General features: G+C 44.3%; 1 protein-coding gene across 1 annotated transcript in view; it reads right to left on the bottom strand.

Moving 5' to 3' along the window:
• Nucleotides 1-22,285, bottom strand: part of eva1aa (eva-1 homolog A, regulator of programmed cell death a) — a 72,107-nt gene that overhangs the window by 24,540 nt on the left and 25,282 nt on the right. Inside the window, exon 5 of the mRNA XM_085771348.1 lies at nucleotides 14,657-14,800. Coding sequence (XP_085627474.1) covers nucleotides 14,657-14,800 — 144 coding nt within the window. The remainder of the gene's footprint in view (nucleotides 1-14,656; nucleotides 14,801-22,285) is intronic.

The following is a 22,285-nucleotide window of genomic DNA, read 5'->3' as shown; positions in this document are numbered from 1 at the left end:
CAGCGTCCTTCACCTTGACCGAGGCGCCTTGGAAAGAAATTTAATTTTGCTCGGGGAGCCTGGCTCGCTAAAGGGCAAGTCAAAAGGCAGAAACGCTGCTGAATAAAGCCATTCAAAGAGCTTCTCTGGCATGCTGTCCACATGTCAACATCTTCCAGAGCGGAGCATGAGTCGGACACACACACATCTTTCTGGATAGCAACACTGCAGTGACCAATCTGCACAGCCTTCACATTCTTTCCATTGCAACATCAGACAAGACTGACAAAGATCTACTATAGTATATAAGCTTCATGTTAAAGATCTCCTCAAGATATGTTGATACGAAGATATTCTGATCTAAAAAAAATGTCTGTCTCTTAAGGATTCTACATAGTGTCTCCAACTTCACAGAAAAGTTGATTTCTAATGCCTGTTTCACACTTTTCTAGGTTGCACATTCAACCATAACTGATCTCTTGACTCGTTGTGATGTCACAAAATCCTGCTCATACATGCACACTTCTTGAACTGCTTTGTAAAGTGCTCAGGGAAACTTTCCCCTCCTCAGTTAAAACAGTCTTTCAGTTTCAGACTCATTCTGCACAGTGAAGCTCAAACATCCAAGTCAAGTCACAATAAATAGATTTTTTGTTGGAGGAAGGGGGGAAATCCAATAAACACGAGTGTTAGTTGTGAATAAACAACTCTGGCATGAATGCCTTTCTAATGCATCTTGATTTGTGCATTAGCAAACAGTAAAGTCCTCACAGCTGCACAAAAATGATTATTCACATGTGTCTGTGTGTGTTTTGGATCCTCAGGTGTTAAGCTCTGTTCACCCTCACATGCCATGTTTTTTTTTTTTCCTCTGCTCTCCCACCTCGATGACCTTTAAAATCTACCAGGATCCAGGGGACTTACCCCCACGGTCTCATTGGGAGATAAATAACTCCTTCCCACAGCTATAAGGCTCCTCAAATCCCTCCATCCAGGAGCGGTCCGAGCAATAACACAGACATCAGAGGAGCGATAAAACACTGCTCCTCCAGGAGAGGACTGTCTGTTAAATCTTCCATTTGTTTCAAAGAACTGGCCCAGGAGGAAAGGAAAAGCTACGGCCCTGCGGATGAACTATAAAGAGAGGGGGCTCTACTGTTTGGAAGCAGAAAAGACGGTGGTGTATCGTGACTTACGGGGAATAGACTAATGATAAAAGGGCTCCAGTCATTGCTGATGCCAGGGATACTGCAGGCATTGGGGTAAAGCTGTATAGAGGTATGAGGATGCATAGATAGGAGGGGTATAGGGTGGAGTAGGAGAACACCCCCTGCAAACAGCTGCATGTTGGTGCTGAAGAATGCCAGGAAGTTTTTTTTTTTTTTTTTTGTGGTCAGGGGGGGGATCACATCTGCTTTGGCTATCAGGAGACCAGCTCACCCTCCCGCTTCAAAAAATGACTTTAAGAGAAGGAAAGAGACAGGGAGGAAAGCAAGCAAGGAAGGAAGTAAGGGCAGTTGTAGGAAGGAAGGAAAAAAAGAGAAAACACCCCTCTAGAGGAGTTGAAGCCATTAAGAATGCATGCTGGGTTTCAAAAACAGAGAACAGGGAAGAAAAAAGGATAAAAATCAAATCAAGAGGGTAGAGAGGGAAAAAAAGGAGAGGGGTGAGGGGTGGGCAGGGGGTGGTGGGGGGCTTGGACAGGAAAGAGGGCTTTGCTTTTTCTGTGAGAGAACCAGGCCAAAGCTTAGTACAGCGCCAGGTTCCATTCAGACTAGACAAAGTAAATAAAACCAGTTGATGAAAAAGAGAAAGAGCAAAAGGAAGCGAATGGATGGCAGGGCCGAGCGCGCCAAACAGGAGGGAGGTGTGTGTGTGTGTGTGTGTGTGTACGTGGAGCTATGCGTCGCGATGAAGATGAAGGGAGAGAGAACAAGAAGCTCTGGCTGTGTGTTTTTACAACAGAGCAGTCAGCCCTATCTGATGGCCGGACACAGATTTACACAGATTATCACGGCATTGTCAAACATGAAGTCACATCTCTTTGTGCGCAAGTGTGTGTGTATGTGTGTGAGTGTGTGTGTGTGAGTGTGTGGTGGGCGGGAAAAAGGCTGCACAAGATAGAAAAGCTCATTCATCCCTCTCGTTAATCATATCTTACTGTCACCTCAATCTGGGCCTCCATCTCCAGAGGACATCCAGACTGCTAATATGGAATAATAAACAAAAGCGGCCAAAAAAAAAAGGCAGACTGGACTTATTCCTGTTCCTGTTCCTGTGCCGTCGTCAGTCCCTGGCCTGCGCTCCTTTCTCGTAACCCAAACCACACACTAATTCATAAATTACAAACAAAGAGTCCCTTGTGGTTTGGGAGGGACCTTGCCGGCACTGCAAGACCGGCGCTAGAGGGGAACAGCGAGGCGTCAATTAGAGGGAAACCTGGCTGACGGGGGGGGAGAGGTAGGTGTGGAAGGCAGCGTGCACTCACAAACAGGCTGCTGCATTTACAGTCTCGCAAACAGGGTCTGCAGGAGCACATCAGGCCTACTGTATACACATGTCCACAACACACAGGAAAACACACACACACACACACACACACACACACACCATTTGGAAACCATCTAAACAATTTTGTCATTTCGGAGCCCAGGAACTGACTGCGCCATTGTCTGGTGTGAGCAGCTTGTTGGGTTTCTCGGTGCTGTTTATGAGGGGTGACGTATGTTTGGGATGTTGAGTGTGTGTGTGTGTGTGTGTGTGTGCAGCTCTGGGAGTTACGCCTGTGGCTGTGGCTGTATAGCTGTGCTGAGCTCCAGGCAAGTTTCTTCTTTGATAAAACACATGTTAAATTGCAGGAAGGGGTCGCCTCCAATTGAGCGTGTGGATTAAACACTAAACATCTCAGGGCTCGGAGTCGGATACAAGTAGAAACAGGGGAATGGTGAAGCCTGACCCCGTTGAGCCATAATAATATTCCTACGAGGCAATGAGACCAAATAGTTTTTCTCATTCATTTTCAATATTACAGTATTTTAACCTGAATCCCATATAATTATACAGCTGTGTTTAGTAGTGTTTCTGACGTCTAACTGGACCACCAATCATGAGCCTATGGGTCAAGTCTAGACATACAGTATAAGAGCACATACTGTATAGCAATACATTTAAAATGTATAATGTAAGTAAGAGTTTTTTTATGAGCCAAAAATAATCATTTCCTACTGTTGACTCAATATCAATAACATGACAACAAAAAGTCTATTTTTACCTTATTACCATATTAATCAATAAAATAATCATATGATAGAAATAATCATTCAGCTGGTTAGAGTCACATAGTCACAGTCATCATAGACATCATAGACATATAGTTTCATAAGGATGCAGTGTATATTTTTTCTTACAGTACTTTTCTGTGTTGTATTGCTCTTCTATGCCCTTATGTATATCTGCACTACTGGATACTTGAATTTCCTTTGGGATCAATAAAGTCTCTCCAAGTCTATAGGTCTAAGTCTTTAAAAAAAATATCACCCTTTTAAAGCAGAGGCTGTCATTGAGTTTCAAGAGAGTCAAAGTGACATATTTACAGTGAGCGTGGAGCTGCTCGCTCTGACTCAGCAGCAGCGTGAACAGCTTGTTGCCCCCATTGGATTTGACTGTATTATGCACCATGCAGTTAATTATAGTGGAGTCAAACGCTGCCAACATGACTTGTTCTGATCAGTAGCTACTACCAGCAGCTCATTAGAAACACACACACATACACACACACAGAGGGACACATTAAATAAAAAAAACAAAGACAGACTGTTGTGACAGGGCGTTGTCAGGTATCGGTGCAGTCGCGCGCGTATTCCTGTATTGTTGTGCGTATGATTATGTGTATCTAAGTAATCTCATCTGTTCACATGTGAGTTCCCTGACAGAGTCAGATCCAGTCAGTCAACCTGGCCAATCTCCTTCTCAGCTCCTGAACACTTGTTTCCTCATGTTCCACAGGAATTCAAAGGCACACATACACACATATACACATACACAACAACACAGACACACACACACCGGTGCCCAAATAATTAGCTCACATACTCATCAGCACTCATATGTTCGCACATCCTCAACAGCGAGAGGCAAAACAAGGGAGAACATTCCTGAAGTGCAAGACAAGGTGAGGGATTTAAACTTTACAACAAGTAGAGTAAATCTGAAAATAATGACTCCTAAACATCTAAAGTTTAAAGCAGGATGGTCAGACTCCTCAAAAAACAAAACAAAGTCTTACAACTTGAGCTCAGAAACCAACAAGAACAAGTTTCCCGACGACAGCAGCAGAGATTTAAAAGCGTGCTCAGACAGAAGACAAGGTGACACTTACACACATATCGTGGAATGGAAAATCCTCCGGGATCCAGGCAGTAACTTTCTCTCACAGCGTGTGTGTGTTTATGTGTGTGTGTGTGTGCGTGTGCGGCTGTCTGTCTTGTCAAACACTCCCCCCTCCTCCTCCTCTTCCTCCTCCTCCTCCTCCTCCTCCTCCTGTCGGTCCCACCAGGAGAGCTAGGACCAGCTTTCTGCCGTAAAAACAAGCGCTCACGTGAATAGTCCACCGGGGTCTGGGGTCTGACCAGAATGAGAGAGCACGGCCCAAAAAAGGAAAAGAAAGAAGGAGGGAGGGAGAGAGTAAAGGAAAAAAAATGGATAGCCCCTTTAAGAAGGTATGCTCCTTTATGGTGACTCCCCCTTTTTAAGCCAAATGGAGTATGAAGAGAGTTTCCTCTTCTTTTCTTCTTCTCATCCGGAGAGAGTAACCAGCGGAGGCTTTTCTGCTGCTTCTCTTCTTTTTGGTTTTCCCCCCTTCTTTCCTCCTCTCTCGGGGAGAGAGAAAGTTAAACCCGGCTTTAGACAACTGGAATGTGACAGCGGGAGAGAGAGAGAGAGAGAGAGGGTGAGGGAGGGAGGGAACGATACAGAGAGAGAGAGAGAGAGAGAGAGCGGGACATGTAGTGTCCACCTACACAGCCCACTGCTGTGTGTGAGTGAGCAGTCAAAGAGAGGGGTGGGTGAGTGGAGGGAAGGAGCAGGCAGGAGGGGGAGGAGGGGGCTGTGAGTGTGTGTGTGTGTGTGTGTGTGTGTGAGTGAAAGAGAGAGAGAGAGGGAGAGAGAGAGAGAGATGAAAAAAAGTCAATGTGCAGCTCCAGGAAATGACCTGAGAGTTTCATTCAACTCAGATTGGATATGTGGGCATGTGGTGTGTGAGAACAATACAACAATACAAACCACCAAATAACACCAATAAAGGTTTTTCTTTCTTTCATATGATTTATGACATAATATCTTTTATTCCTTTAATGTTGGAGTTCGGCCACTGTGGCTAATGCAAATCAAAATACTTCTTAGACTGCTTTATGGCCACATTGGATTTTTAATATAAGAATCCCTTCATTTCTCAGGTATTTTAATATTTCTATATTCAGTAATCTGACATATCCCGCTCTCTCAGACATGTTTGAGCAGCTGCAGCTTCTTTTCAGTTCTTTTATCAATTTTGGCCACAACGTGAGTTTTTCCTATAGTTTAAGGCCTGGTTGAGATTTGGAGCTTTCATTCATTCTGCTTTTGTTTTCATTCAGGAATTTTACAGAGAGACATTCATAACTGTGGTTTTAAGACATGTTTTTCAGAACATGCTTTTAAGCTTTCTACATTTATAAATAGTCCAAAGTGAATCCAAAACAAAAATCCCTACAGTTACCTACAACATCTGTCTTTACATAGATCTGCGGAGACATTTAAATGTGTCTTCCCATAACACACAGAGCTATAATTCCATCTTAAGACGTCCTGGGAATTTCTCCCTGTGACTCCCAGCCCCTGACTGTCCCTCCACACACACACACACACACACACTAATTCTCCCCTCTCCGTCTCTCTCCATCCGCGTCCACCGCAGGAGGGAAACTGAAACCAGCCACAGACTGGAAAGCATTAGTACCAAACCCCCCCACCCCCCCTCCTCCTCTTCTTCTTGATTCAACACACTCTACATACAAACGAAAACAGGAACGCTCGGTCACACACAAAAAGCCCAGAGCTCAGCCATGAGCACAGTGACACCAAAAACAGTAGTGTGTGCGCACAGTTTACGAGTTTGCGAAGCCGACAAAGTTGGCAGCGAGTTCCAGTCCGGAGCTTTGCTTATTTTGCAGTTTCCAGCCCGACAAAGACGCAGTCATTTTCATTTGGGGGGAAAACAGACCAAGCACACACACAAACAACCACAACAACAACAACAACAACAACAACAACAACAACAACAACAACAACAACAACAACAACAACAACACAGGATAGGGGGAAATGTTTGTGTGTTTGTGCACCCAGCTTGTCCATAGACTTCTGCATGTCAGTGAGTTATGTTGCATGTGTGCAAACGTACGACAGGCTGAGTGCGACTGTTGACTTCAGTGCTTGTTTCTATTATCCAGCATTTCTAAAGCAGACAAACAGCCCAGAGCCAAATGCAGAACATTCCTTTGCTCTGGAAAGTGCTTCCCATGTATGTTGGGGGCTGGAGTGGATACAGAGACGCAAGTGGCAGAGCGACAACAAGACCCCAAAATGATCATCCACCCTGACCCACGGCCCTATGGTACGTATGGTAACATGTGGCAGAGCCCAGGTGTACTGTAGGACTGAGCAGTCAGTACTGAATCAGCAAGACAAACACGAGGGAAGATAGACAGATAGACAGTGATTATCCAGCATGTCATGAGACTGTCTGCATGGAGAAGATAAAGGAGGGGGGGAAGCAGGAAAGACACCTATCAAGCAAGAATTACTGCAAATTTTAGAAAATGCTGAGTGATTTAGACAGAAAATCAAATAATCAATAGTTAGCTAACGACGCTGATAACACACTTAGGCAGCGGATGCATCCATCAGCGTACCTCTGGATCCTATACAATGCTAACAAACACTACACAGACACATCAGATTAGGACTGTGTGGTTAATCTTGTGTTTTGGTTTGCAGAGGATGATGCACATTTACACGTTGGCCTCAAAGGTCAGAACCGAGTTAATCACCCTCGCTGTGTTAAGTTGGCCCTCGTCCTATCATTGCTTATCCAGACACCTGGGTTATCAGCGCCGGCCTCTGTGATGTTCCTTCCCCGTCGGGTGTTTACTAACTGTAGAAAATCAGAGCGTCTGGCTGCCGTGCAGTCTGGTCTCTGCCAAAAACTCTATTTTCATTTAAGGGGACTTTTTCAAGGGTTTGATACCATGACACCGCTGAATACCGATGGGTATAAAACAATGAACCACTAGCTCAGAGGAAGAGGAGACGCTGACTCACATTAGTCACAGATATTGTGGTGAGATACAAAACTTTGCCTTTTTTTTTTTTTTTTTTACTGGAGTTAAGCATCTCTGTGGTGATAATCAGCCGTTTAGCTTTGTTTGAGAGCGTTTTACCTGAAGGACATTTATAAGTCTTACACAAATGCATCAGAAACTGCTCTGAGTTTAAGTCATTAACTTTTCTTTGAGGACATTTTGAGGCATCTACCCAAAATAAGATTCTACTCTAATCAAATGCAGCTTTTTGCACAAAAATGGGATGTTTCCACAAGGCATTTTGGAAATATTGTTGACAGGAACAAATTAGTCTCATAGGCGAAATTCACATTTCCTTAGATACAGTACAGGGACGTGAGCCAGTCGACTTTCAGCTCTGACCTCTGGGCTATCGGTCTGCGCAGTAGGAAACAGTGGACTGAGTGGAGACAGAAAGAAAACAAGGAAGAGAGATGAGATGAAAGCAAGAGGGTTACAGATTGTGCATCTACTGTAACATATACAAGAAAAAGAGGAATATTGAGGACGACTATAAAAAAAGAACTAGAAACTGGGTTACATGATAGGAGAAGGTGAGCAAAACATATGAGAGGAGAGAGGGAGGAAAAAGAGGGAAAGTCTGAGAAGCTGTGAACTTAAAAGGGAATATAACACCTTGTTTTTTTCAAATCCACTTTGTTCAGAATTCATTTTAATCTGATTAAAGTTCTTACAAACCCTCCCCGAGGGCCAGTGATCACATCAGCGGGGCGTTTAACGAGATTTGTAATGTATGAACTCAACACGTATAGCTGAAGACGTATGTGTTTGAAGGAGGGAGTGTGATTTAACCTGTTTCTATTTATGTACGTGTGTCTGTGTGTGTGTGTGTATGTGTGTAGATACCAAACAGCCAGCAGATACCCAGTGATGTAAGTGGATGAGACACGGTGCAGGGTGCAGACATCAGCTGACTGAACATGCTGGCAAAGCACAAATCCAATAACCCCTAGCATCAGCAAATCACCATGGTGACTGTGTGTTCCCGCCAAGAAGCTCCCTCCATGTGTCTCATCCACTTCCAGAGACCACACCCTGACCGGGTTCATGAACTTTCAGCCAGTTGCTCTTCCACATCGGCCCCGTTACTTTGCCAAACATCAGTCGATCTCCTACCCCCCCACTCCAAAAAAAAAAAAAAACGTTTCAAAGCAGCAGACAAGATCGTCGTGGTACCAACCACAATCGATGCCATTTATGGGCATTGGCCTGAACCGTCAACAACCAAAGTTAACGCAGCACACACCGACGTGCGCAGGTCAGCCGAGGTCACGTGCCGTGTGTTTTCTCGCAGCGGTGTTCCTGGGAGTGAGTGCCAGCTGGGGCTGTTATTCCAGGGTTTCTGCAGAGTCAGGCTTGCATGTGTTACGAGGCTCGGGGAGCGTTCGCAGGGGCCATTTCATTCCTTTCTGCTTCCCTCTCCGCTCGCTGAAGTCAGACACAGCACGGATCACGTATGGGTCAAAGACTCTTTCTCAAAACACCAGGTTCTGCCAGGTTCTCGGTTTGTTTTTACCCTAATAAAATACCTAATTGGTGGGTTCACTGCCCTTAGCTGTATAATGAGTAGTAAGAGCCAGAACACTATGACGCAACCACCAAAGTACTTGAAGGTTAAATTAGGCCGTTTTCTTGTGATTGACCCAGAACTCGACCTGGTGAAATCAACTAAACCCAATCTGTCTATAAAACATATCAAAATACTGCAAAGCCTTAAGTTTGCTGTAACTGATCTTGTCAAATGTGTGAGTTCAAAAAGGTCAATTAAGCAGCAGTTAAAACAAACATGTGTAATATCTGTTATTATAATAACACAAAATCTGTGTGATTAGTTATTTCCTGACAAACTGAGACCTCCATAGTCCCTCCTATAAAGGGTGCCTCTTTATCATTGTTCTCCGCAATTGGCTTTTAGCAGTTTCCATGTTTCAGCGCTGCTAAATCATGTTTACATGTTCACTTGCCAGCTGCAACGTCTGTAAAATATGGAAAAATATCTTTGTGTCGTTTAATTTGTGAAGGGGCTCAAGTTGTGTTGAGGATTTTTGTTGTTTGCTTCTTGCTGTACGATGCCACAAATAACCAAAGATAGCCTCCAGAAGAAGTGAGTAGGCTTCATCATCACAACACAGCTCAGATAATACTAGCCTCCACTGGTTGAACGAGCTTCACTTTTAAGAAATGGAGGTCACAAAAGCTCGGAAAATAAGTCTATAAGAAGTGAACCCATGAGTTACCTGAGTTTGGCAGAAGTAAACAGCTTTGGCAACATAAAGTAAAATGTTGTTTTGAAGGCAGAAAGATGATCACAGGTTCCTAGCATATTATTTATCCACCTATTTGTTGCCAGTAAATTCCTCAGTGTTCATGGGCTGGATCGAAGTAGAACCAACCAACAAGAAACAGTGGAAAAGCATGAATCAATATGAGGTACGTACCATGCTGCTGGCCAAATACAGTCTGGATGGGTTGAACAAATAAGGAGACTTGATTAAAGAGCTAACAGACTGGCTGTGGTTTAGTTAAAGATTAGAGATTCAAACTCTCATACTTGCTGAGAAAACCAAGCAGCGTGACACTGCTGGAGAACTGAAAACTGTGTGACTAAGCCTGCGAATGTGTGTTCAAACAATATAGTGTACATGTGTGTGTTTTTGGGTGCACGTCCTGTGGTCCTGCAGCTATAGGATGAGCTACTATGGTGAACGGAGGGGCCCCGCAGCAGCAGCTACTGCCTGCCTGCCTGCCTGCTTGGCTGGACTGTAGCTCCACACTGTGACTGTGCCAAGATAAACATCTTCCCCACAGTCTCCTCTGCTGACATGACATGAATGTGCGCAGCGGTCACATGTGCACCTCAAATATCTTTGTGCATGTATGTATTCTTGTGTATTGTGTCCATGTGTGTACCATGTCTGCATAACCAATTGGGACGATTCAAACCCTGCAGGCTTCTGAATTACATCTTTATCTTCCTCCATTTTCCCCTGTTACATCTAAATCAGCCCCCCCCCTCTGAGCCATGCGTAGGCAGCCACAGTCTCCACTACTCGGACCGTGTCCATTATAAACAGCAGCAGCACAGACCAGTGACCACACCTCTGTCAAAGCCTACAGTTTAGTCTGTACAGTGGAGCCTTCACCAAAATTAACCAAATCGCCTCTGTCCCTATATGACACTTGAGGTAAGAGGAAATTAAATAACCTTAAGACAGTTACAGTAAGATTCTTTTACGCTGCTTGATATTAATACTTAGCATGTCTGAGTTAATTTTCTTCTCCAAGCAGCCACCATATGTCCGTAAGAGCTAGAACTTTATGTTAATGGGTTTCTTAATATACCATAATATCCTCTTTAAAATTATATAGCCTGAGTATGTTTTTCATATGAAACTCCTGGGAAACGTTCTGTTGTCTACATTTGGCAGATTACTTGCAGAAATAAAATAAAAAAAATACTTTAAACAAACAAAATGACCCAGAAACACATACTACAGCACATTGCCCGCAGCTGTTTTCCTAAAATTAAAACAGAGGAAAATCACACGGCCAAGAATTGTTAAAAATGTCTTTTAAACTGTAGTTGTAGGTTTCATAGACTGAATTTTGGGGGAAAATCTGCATAAAACTATACATAAGTTTCATGCAGTTTATTCATTTCTCATTCCAGGGTAAAGCATGAACTTTTTAAACTCCACATTTAACGGTTAATTATACTTAAAGGGCTCAGAAAAAAGTGAATTTACATTTTCTTGATGGCTGGGCAAATTCCATCTGCTAATTAAGACTGTGTGACATGGTTGAAAGCTCAGGAATCAGCTACTAAATGGACCACAAGGTGAGACTGTTCAGTCAAAAGGGGCTTTCCGTTTTATATAAAGACCGGCAAAAGCTTGTAAGTGGAAAATCAGTCCAACAGCGTAGCGGCTGTATTCCTATATGAGAACACATATAGTATATTAATGGACTCATTATACTTTCATTAGGGTTTTTTTAAGGATCATATTCCCATTTTGAGGTTTCAACCCCAGGGTTAGAAATGCCTGAGTTGCCTATTCCATCGAGCCCCCACCTCCTCCAACCCCACATCCCATGTTAACCAGCTAAGTGCCACAATTAATCCATTTCCTCCTCAGCAATTAGACCTGTTCGTTAGGCTTTTCATGACCTTTTATCCCCCCCCCACCCCACACACTCCACCTCAAAAGAGTCTGCTCTGCATGGTTCAAAGGAGGCTGTGTGGCTCACTCAGGGTGATACATTAGCCAGCAGTGAACACTCTGGAGGGGAAGTTTAGCAGAGAGGCCTCCTCATCTCCAGTCTGAGGCTTTAATACTTCTCAGGGGTGGAAGAGAGCAGTGTGAGGAGGAGGAGGAGGTCTCGACGTGGGACTGAGGAGGGAAAGAAGGATTTTTCCGGACATGATTTGATCACTGTATCACATTTTGTTAACTCTAGTTCCTTTGTGGTTCCAAAGCACACACATGGAGAAGCAGGATGCCCTCAGGCTGTATCTCTTTACTCACATGGCAGAGGAAGGATGTTAGCATATAGGAAGAATGATGCTGTGGGGCTGCAGGACAGGCCCCAGATGTATGAATGGAAGCCTTTCTACAGCTGTTGTACCAGCATATGTGCACAAATGCATGCACATGCACACATCATTTGTAACAAAGACACAGGTTTATACATTTTGCACAGAGGCAGAGTTTTTCATCCAAGCTTCAGAAGACAGATGTCAAAGTCCCTGACAAAGAAACCAACATTATAAGAAAGAAACTTCAAAGGGCTCACGCTGGAGCTTTGCTTTTTGAAGAAAGCGCCCTGAGCAGGCTCATTCATCAATCTCCAGCAGTTACACTGGGGGTGGTAAATCTTTCCATGTTTATGAATAATCTGCAAGTGTATCTTATAGCTCCGTTTTCTTTAAATACTGAGATGTCAGATATTTAGGGCTGTTATTATTTGCAATGAGACTCCTGAAGTTTCTTTCTTTTTTCTGTTTTTTTGGACAAGTAAACAAACCATTGGGATTTCCTCCTGGGGGGAGTGGATATAAATGAAGCCTGACAGTGGCGGTTGTGCAGAGTGTGTGTGTGTGTGTGTGTGTGTGTGTGTGTGTGTGTGTGTGTGTGTGTGTGTGATCTTCTGGGAGACTGATGGCAGGTTCTGGGCCATTTGCTGCTGTGTTATTGCTAAGAAGTGAGTCCACCCCTGGGGCTGTGTGAGGAAGAAGCTGGAGCTTGGAGGGCTGACGGCTTTATAAATCACCGGCGCAGCCAGAGGGGCCGATAGCAGGTCAATACTGTGAATCAAACGCACTCATGCCTGCGAGAATATGTGCATATGCGCAAATGTGTGTACATCCAAAATCTCAACATATATAAACATTAAAACACATACTCATTCAGATATATAGACATATAGTTTCCTTGATTATTTTATTCTTGGCAGGACACAATATCCTCTAAAATAGCACTCAGGTCATCATGGGACAGTAAAAATGTTAAGTGGGTTAACACCTCTCTATAAGGCAAGGTCACATACACACACTCACACACACACAGAGATAGGGAGTTTAACATCTCGGAATATCATAAAAAAGATATCACCCATCAATTACCTATAGTTATTATTCAATATTGATCATAATGTGCTGTCAGGTTTAGAGGTTTTCTGCCATCAATCACTTTGTGTAAGTAGATGCCACTTTTTTTTCCAGCTGGAACCAAAAATTGTACAGACCACCACCGGACACACACACACACACACACACACACACATGCACGCAAATGCTACCAATCATGTTCAGACAGACATCCTCCGTCCCCCACGCCGACACAAATGGGGTCAATCCTCCACACACTCGACCACCAATGAAAGAGGATCCCCCCAAATTACCACTTTGCTGGAGCCTGGAGCTACCAGTGACTTCATGTCTACAGCAACTAGACTGATTTACTCACGTTCATCCCTCTCCGCTCCGACCACAGCCCAGAAAACCTACGTCCTCCTGACCCCCCCTCCCCTCCTCTACACCCAACACAGCACGCTCCCCACTCCCCTCCTCCTGCCTCCTATCTATCTGTTCAACATTTACACCACTGCCACATCCTTCCACCTTTCTCCTCTGCCCCCTTCCTCAATAACAAAACAAAACAAAACAAAAACTCACACATTCGCCGGCTCAACTCCGCACCAGAGCTGTTGGGAGACTACCTCGTGTTATCAGCGACAGATAAGGGAGGTCAGACAGAGATTCAAGCCAAACGACTCCATAAACACAGCTTAACAGCCTGTGTGTGTTCTTGTCTGCACTGTCCGGTTGCTGCTGAGATAAAGGATGTAATGGACGGATTGTTGGAGAACTATCTGACAATAACACAGTGTTTAAAGAGACAAAAGACCCAGCAGGGAGCACACACGTAAAGCTCGGAGAGAAACTGTAGATGCATGATTTTCAATCCTCTGAAAAAACACACTGATTTCTCAGCAGAAAGGAAATATCTGATAAAATCCAATCCCTTTAATCAGAACTCAGAAATCACACTAAATGCCAAGTGTAACAGTCATTTCAGTCTGGATCTGGACTTCTGGTGGGTTTGAAAGGCTCCAGGCCATGGTGCTACTAGATAGCATGTGTGTGTGAGTGTGTGTGAGAGTGTGTATGCCCTCAAGCATGAGGTTAATGAATTACAGCCTTGACAGTTCAGGATTAGCCCGAGGGTGTGGAGAAGATAAAAAGGAAGACCATCATTCTCCCTCATCCGCTCAGACATAAAGTCAAAACAAAAGATACAATGCAAGGATTTTTCCTTCCAACTACATTCTGGGGATGGAAAACAAGTTTTATGCTTTGAACTTCTTGCATGACATTCCTTGCTGCCTCTAAAAAAGCCAAAAATAAACACAGAATTCCTTTAGAAACCATTTAAAGCCTCAAACGTGATTGTAAAAAGTGTGTCCTTAGGGGGGAAAGCTTGAATTCATTTCAAAGAAAAATGAAAAACCCATAAACTAATCAATGATGATAGCCGGGACACACTGTTTCCCCTGGGGCTAGTGTAGTAGAAAGAGCCCTAAATGAAACTCTAATGTCCACTTGTGAACCTGAAAGCATCATCATCACCATCATTATCATCATCATCCCTTGAAAAGACATTTAATTGCACTCTGTCCCTTTTAAAGCCAAAGTCAAGCTGATAAGAAGGCGAACAGCGCCCCCAGGTGGCTGGAACATGAAGCCCTCAGTGAAGGTGTGTTGTGTTGGGACTCACCACAGGTGTAGATGACACTGAGGTACTTCCTGGTGCCGGCGTAACAGGGATCTCCAAAGTCTCTGCTGGAGGCTCGGATGAGGCAGCTCTTCTTGCCCTGACAGCGAGCGGTGAGAACCTGCAGAGCCACGGACGACTGGCAGTCTGACAGAGAGACAGAGAGGGGAGACATTAACAGTTATACAGTTTACCTAACTACAGTATATGAGTAAATAATTCATAAGGAGAGAGGAGGTCCCTGTCTGGCAAAAGTGAAATTTAGCTGTGACTCATTTCCTTGGAAGATCCCAAAAAAACTCTAATTTTGGTATGAATTTAAAGGAAAATGGAGGTGATGTTGTAATTGGTTGATAAATTAACCAGGTGGCAAAAAATCTTTCTGCGCTTTGTGCAGAAATCCACTTGTTTCACTTCTTTAAAATGTGAATATTTGTTTCAGACATGTTCAATGTTTGAGTTACAAATGAGTCTCTTGCTTCTTGTTGGATGTTTGATGGACAAGCAGCACTTCAGGCACAAAGGGACGACATGAGTCCCTGTCAGCTACGACACACACACATATACCAGAACACCCATATTCACTCAGACATCTCTCTCACACGCACACACGCACACGCACACGCACACGCACACACACACACACCTTCCCATGAAGCCTTTCTCAGCTCCCATGGTGGAGACTCCGTCCACATCAGACCCTCACAGAGAAAACCTTACTGGGGCCTCACATTGTCTAAAGAGATACCTGATCCATCATGTGTGTGTGTGTGTGGGTGTGTGGGTGTGTGAGTGTTTGTGTACGGAGACCAGACAGAGTAATGGATGGGGCCCTCATACATCATCACTAAGCACCCAGGAGTTCACCAGAGCCTCTCCTCTGCAGCCTCTGTGGAGCGTGGACGGACACACGGAGCCCTTCTTCTCCTTTTCCGTTTCCACTCCGACTTCCTTTCCCTCTCACATTTGTAAAGAAGATGATACTCAACCTGCTGTGCCGGCACACTTCAGACGAACTTTACTGAGCCCATAGAGCACATTTTACATGTCTATATATTTTAAGCAGTCTGCCGATTGGTGCCTGGATAAATTAGTTGGTCTAGAAATTATTAGAAAACATTGGAGATAAAGTCACAAGCTCCCATCTTCAGATTGTTGTGTTGTCCAAACTACAGCCACAAACTCACTTTAATGAGTACAACGCGTACAACAAAGAAAAGCAGCAAATCTAGAAGTAATTTCCTTGCATTTCCGCTTATAAATGATTCAAACAGTTGATCTAGTATCAACATTTCTTAAATTATTAGATTAACTGAGCCATCATGTCAGCTGCTTTATTATATTTATTACTTATAGCTGACAGTGTTTTAATATGTATTGATAAAATGCCTTGTTTGAACAGCAGATAATTGTAGAGGTGGTCTAACACTAAAACATCCAACAGAAAAATAAACTACTCATTAATTATGCGAGAATGAAGTAAAAATATAAAATACATTAGTGGATGTTCAGATTATTATGGATTATGGAAGGGAAAGTTGCACATATCAAAATGTAGAATCACTATTCTGTGTTCCACCTCATGAACTTCAGTGACGCTGCATAAACGGAGGTGTGAGGAGTGCTAATGAAGTTAGAAGAACCTCCCGCTGAGTTCTGCAGGAATGTGAACGGACCTTGGTTCCACACGGATGACTCCCAGGCCCCTACGGTTCATCTAACTCCTAAAAAACAACACAAGGAGATGAGCCCTTTGAAAGTGGACACTGGGGTCTCGCACTGTCTGCCTCAGTGGGCCCCCTGAGAGACCCGGGGAGATCAGAAAAAAAGGTAAAGAGAACAGGAGGGTTAAGGCCTGGCTCACATGTCAACGGGCCACAACAAATTATGGCACAGGTCAAAGGGTAAATGTCCCAGTCAGGAAGTGAAAGACAGCAATCTAGTGATCATGGACAGTGTCAACAGTGGGAATTCTTTGAGCGGTTCATGATGGTGTGATGCTGCATAAGAAGGAAGACTCTCCTTATCCCAAACAAGGAAATCTAGAAAACAAAGCTTGAATCAAAGCAGACGCATCACGGCGAGAAAATGTGAACCCAAACTAAAGTCTCGGTTCGGATACGAAGGGGCAATCAAACCCCTAACCCCCCAGCTGGAGACAAGAGACTGGAATTCACTGGTGATGAGGAGGAGGCCTGTGGGAACCAGTGAGTGTAACTGATAACTAGTCAGACACCTCAAAGGTTCAACACTTCCCACTGTCATATTAAACACATACCATCTGCTAAATCTGGATTTTAACAGTTCTGGAAATTATTTGCAAATTTATGAGTTCTGTCTAATTATTCTAACAATATATTTCTTTTTTTGTGATGATTCTGCCCATTCAATATCTGTAATATGTCAGAAATGGAAAAAAAAACACCAAGTCAACTGCCTGACTGACCAAACTAATTTTGGCAGCTTTTTTTTTTGAATGCCAAAAACAGATTCAGCATCTCACATCTCTTCTTGTTGCTTGTTTAGTGCAGTAAAAAAAAAGTCTGATATGATGTAACAAAGTTCTGTTAGTGAGAATCAATGAATGTTTGTGCGTTCTTGTGTGGATGAGGAATAGCTGCTTAAGTGCCAACACGTAGATTAACAGGCTGACACACACACACACACACACACACTCACAAATAACTTAACAGAGCAGCCCTTGCATCACATGCTTGGCTGCATCCTGAAGACAGGACTAAAGAAGCAGCTTTGTACAACCTGAGCCGATGAGGGCGTGAATATGAGGGATTATTATGATTTCTATCAGCTGATCATCCACTCACAGACACTCTGTGCAAAATAATAAAATATCAGCGTCCACTGTCGGCCTTTCATACTTTAACACACAGACATGTAGGTGCAACTGCCCATTAAAAATACATAGAAATGAACTTGACTGCTAAAAATACTTCAGCTATTTTACAAAAACATGCAGCTACTTGTTAAAGTGTAGTGACACTTTCCCAGACTATGTGCCTGTATGGATCTGTGGGGAGCGCAGTGGCCTCCTGGACCCCCGTGATGTGCTTTAATTTGTTCTCCCTCTCTCTTTTCCTTCCCAGAGGGCTCGTTGGAGTCGGCATGCCACGCAAGAAAACCTTCCTGCCCGACAAGGCCATCTACTGACAGACAGGCCCCCATTAGCTGCTGCTTTGATTCCTGGCCGGGTGATTAGTTGGAGCAAGGGGGGTGAGGGGAGGGGGGCATAGAGGGACGGGTGGGGCTGGGGCGGTGTGGAGACAGATAGAGACTTCTAGAGAAAAGAGGATGGAGAGACACACATTTATTCTTTGTTCGCTGGCTTTCCGTGCTTAAACGTTCACGCAAACCACACACGCAGCATTTGTTATGTGGTTTAAAGGAGCATTCCTGAGGATCTGACCTCCTCTGGCTCTCATTAGCGGCTTTAACGCAGACAGGCAAGCATAGCACAGTCCTTTCTCTCTCTCACACACACATACAAATACAGAGGGGAATAGGCATGAATAACCCCAGTTACCTCTAACCTTTACCCCCCCTCTCAACCACACACACCCAACAAGGGAAGACCCTATGACTCAGAAAGAGAAAACCCACAGTCAAGAGAAGCAGCGACTGAGGGAAGGGAGGAGTTTCCTGGATGAGCAAACACACACTTATTCTCACTTTCATACACAAATAGATACAGAGGTCAGATATAGTTGAATTAAAAAAAATACAGGTGACATTATGTCTTATTAAAATGAGCCTTTAGCTAATCACCCACATTGTCAGTCTAAGTGTTGGACGTCTTTCAAGTGTGTGTTGATACGCTGCCCTGTACCAGCAGCGCCTCTATATGGCTCAGCAACGTTTGTCACATCAGTCATCCGTCGTGCATCTAACTTTCTGCCTGCTTGAGCCGGCATCAGCCTCCAGCCAGTCGCCAGTTAACTGAACATAATGTCATAAATCAACAGAACGTAACGCAACAGTAATATGTGAAATAGTAGCTCTTGTATGTTGTGATGGCTGCTGTTACGTTTCACTCATCACATCACAGAGCCCTTATGTTAAGACCAACACGGGGAGGGAGGAGGGGGGTGGTGCAGAACATGCTGGTGTTGTGCACACATATAGACACAGCTCTTGTGTGTTTGCCCGTTAACATAAAAAAAAAAACACACCTCTGAGCGTGTGCACAGCAAGATAAACAAACCCACACACACACACACACAAGCAAGTATATCCAGAGCAACCTTTCCCAGAGAGCTCTCCATAACAGCCTTCCCGGTTTTCCACCCACGCACACCTTCCCTGGAATTTCCGAGACAATGGGCGGACAAAAACTTGTCAAGAGCTCTCTCATCTCCTCCTCTGCTCTGACTCACCTGCGATACGTATACATATAATTTGATAGGGACGCTTAAGCCATTGTTGTGGGATTAGAAGTCTGTGTAAAATAGAGAAGTGAGTTACTCTCCGACGCTGTGAAGGGCCTGCACACGCCAAGCACTTTCTGTGAATGACGTTAATGAATTTGACACTCTCTCCTACGCACACATTTTTACTGTAAATGGTGTATTCCCCACAGTGGGATTAGTGATTACTGTAACACTATTGGCTGATGCATTTCAGTGCATTTCATTGCATTTCGAGTCATTTCAGTGCATTTCATTGCATTTCGAGTCATTTCAGTGCATTTCAAGTCATTTCCAGAGGTGAAAAGTGCAGCAGAACTCACAGCACACGTGCACAGATAAATATAAATGTACACACAAGTGTGCATGAGCGTGCAGAGACCTTTCCTCAGCTGTGTTTGTAAGTTGATAGCAGGTTATTCCCAGAGTCAGGGCCGCTCGGTACGAAAACAGTCAACACTAGTACGCACACACGTGTTATCACGTTAACGCCACATCTTAATTCGAAATCAGAGGTAACCCCTTTGACCTAAACTTTGCATGAACCTGTTATGATGGAAAACAAGCAGTGTGAAGTTCCTGGTGGCTGGAATACAAACATGAAGCCGTGGTATAATCTAAAGTCCAAAACAAGACAGACATCCTGCTGTCCATCTCTCTCTGTGTGCATCAAAGTCGAGGACACATGCAGATTGAGTTACAGCCAAGCAGCTTGGACCCTAACAACTGGAACAGGCCTCCAAAAGCCAAGTGTTAAATTTGAACTGCAGCTGTGCATGTTCAGCTTTTTAAAGTCGCTGTGATCATCCAAACAGCCCGAACATACAGTTTGAAACATCTTACTGTCGGCCTTGTCTGAAGCACATGCTCTAAAGTGAAAGCACAGAAGGCTTCAAAAGAAGGAGAAGAAGAAGAAGAGGTAAAAAGAGAGAGCCAGCATGCCAAGCATGGGGGGCTATTTAGATGTCAAGAGGTGTGTGTGATGGTAATGGGGCAGATGAGAGAGGAGGGCCGAACAGGCCCCTTCGCTTTGAGGATCCTCCATCACCGCTGAGACCTGTCCAACTACACCGATCCCCACCCCAGCCCCAAAAAACCAAGGAGCAGACGAGATCAAAGAGGTCCTGACTTTTTGTATGCACATGCCTGTGTGTGTGTGTGTGTACTTGTTTTTTTGTCTGCTCCACTTTTCCGGCAGCCTCTGAATTCAACAAGCAAACATGACAGTAAATAGACTGCGAGCTGGAATGTGATTTATAGTCTGGAGAAGTACCTCAAAAGAGAGGGTGGATATCTTGGTCATTGGGTGAAACAGAAGCTGCAACATGTGAGATCATCCTTTGTTCTTTGTCAGGGTGATATAGTGCACAAGCAGACATCAGCTGCTGTGAGAGTAATATCTCTCCACCTAATTCAATATAGTACATCACCTGGGCAGGTGCAGCAAGTTGTACGAGTTCAGGAGTTGATCTCACACCTCGGGCTGTGAGGAGCTTGCCAGGGCAGTGTGGTGTAGGAGATTACTATAACCTACATGTTGGCACAGTCAAACGCATCTTTAAAGAGACATCAAATCAAAACAGGAGCAAAACAAACTTGAGAATGATAAAAATGCCAAGCCCAAGGTTATTCAGACCAAAAACCACAAGTATGCACAGACACAACTGCAGTGTGTGTGCGACACACTAACATGGACAGGAGGGCAAAAAGAAGGGCTAAAGGGCGGCCGTGGTGGTCGTGGTGGTGGGGAGGACATTTAAAAATAATTAACGGTGTGTGTCGGAGCTGTCACTCAAGACACCCTCACTTCCTGCTCCTGGTGACATGGGAGCCACATCAAAGACGGAGCTGACAGGGGAAATCCCACCAGGGCACCGCGAGACAGTCTGGGACAGCCTGAGGAGGTGTTGGTGGGAGGTTGGAGTGTGTTCAACGTGTGTGTGTGTGTGTGTCTGTGTGATCATGTCTGTGTGATAGAGAGACATGCTGCAGAACGGGTGGACAGGAAGAACAAGGCGTTTGTGTATGTCTGAGTGTACACTACACAGAGTCAACATGTGATTTGACGCTAAACAGAGCTTCTCCCTGGCTCCAGTCTGGCCTTTATATAACTGTAACAGTAGAGTCGCTCCTCCATCAATGCGGAGGGAAGCTCAGCTACTGTATTTAATCCCGACTCTGAAACCAGATATCGGGCCAGTCCTGTCTCACCCGCTACACCTACCTGTCGCACATTCCTGGTCCACCTGCACAACATACGTAGAACCAGGCAGCAGCCTATATCTGTATCTATATGTGTCTCTGATTACCCGGTGACTGACGCCTGTGTCATTATTTTGACCCCCTCTGTCATAAAGAGGGCAACAAACACAGACGCACACACTCTTGAGGGCATATCACAACATTTATCCTCCATTTACAGCTTCGCACAAGTTGTTTCTAACACAGCAGTTAACATACACCGGCTCTGGCTGCTTATTTACAAACCTCAGTGTCCGTTTCCTTCTGTACATTAACGAAACAAAGGCGGCGCAGACTGAAGTGAATTAAATGAGCTGTCTGGCAAAAGAGGACAAGGGTCACCTGCACAGTAGCTATAAGACAACCTGTCATGTATCCAAGCTTAGAGTCATTAACATTCTCCTAAACAAGAGCTAGAGTACATCTGGATATCCCGTGCACTCACACATACACGTACACACACATAAGTACTTGGAGGGAACTCAATACTGTCCCTTTTCTACAGGCCAAACTCTGCGCTTTGGATGACAGAGACATCTGATCTACATTCCACCCCAATTCCCCAGACAATGTGTGTGTGTCTGTGTGTGTGTGTGTGTGTGTGTGTGTGTGTGTTTGTGTGTGTGTCTCGATCCAAGCTTGAGTTGTGGTTTTATACAGAATACCGCGTCATTTCAGAGCAAAGATAAAGGATTAAATGCGGCACGGTTACATTTTTCTGAAAGTTAAATCATCGCTTTATTTGAACAGCTGACGTCAGGTGTGGGTGCAGCAGTCGACCACCAAAACCCCAACAACTTCTCCAGGCAAATATCACCCAAGTTGGAAAAAAAAATTAATAAATAAGAGATCCAGCTGTGAGTAATGAGCCTGCCAGTGTCTTGTTCGAGCCCTGACATGCGAGACTCATCAATAAAACCTTTTAATTTTCACCATCCGGTGAATGACGTCTTGTTTTCTTTTCTTTTTT

The sequence above is a fragment of the Trachurus japonicus genome, chromosome 24 (genome assembly GCF_045865225.1).
Source record: "Trachurus japonicus isolate A0001 chromosome 24, Traja_1.0".
NCBI lineage: Eukaryota > Metazoa > Chordata > Actinopteri > Carangiformes > Carangidae > Trachurus > Trachurus japonicus.
This window is presented reverse-complemented; position numbering and strand designations above follow the sequence as displayed.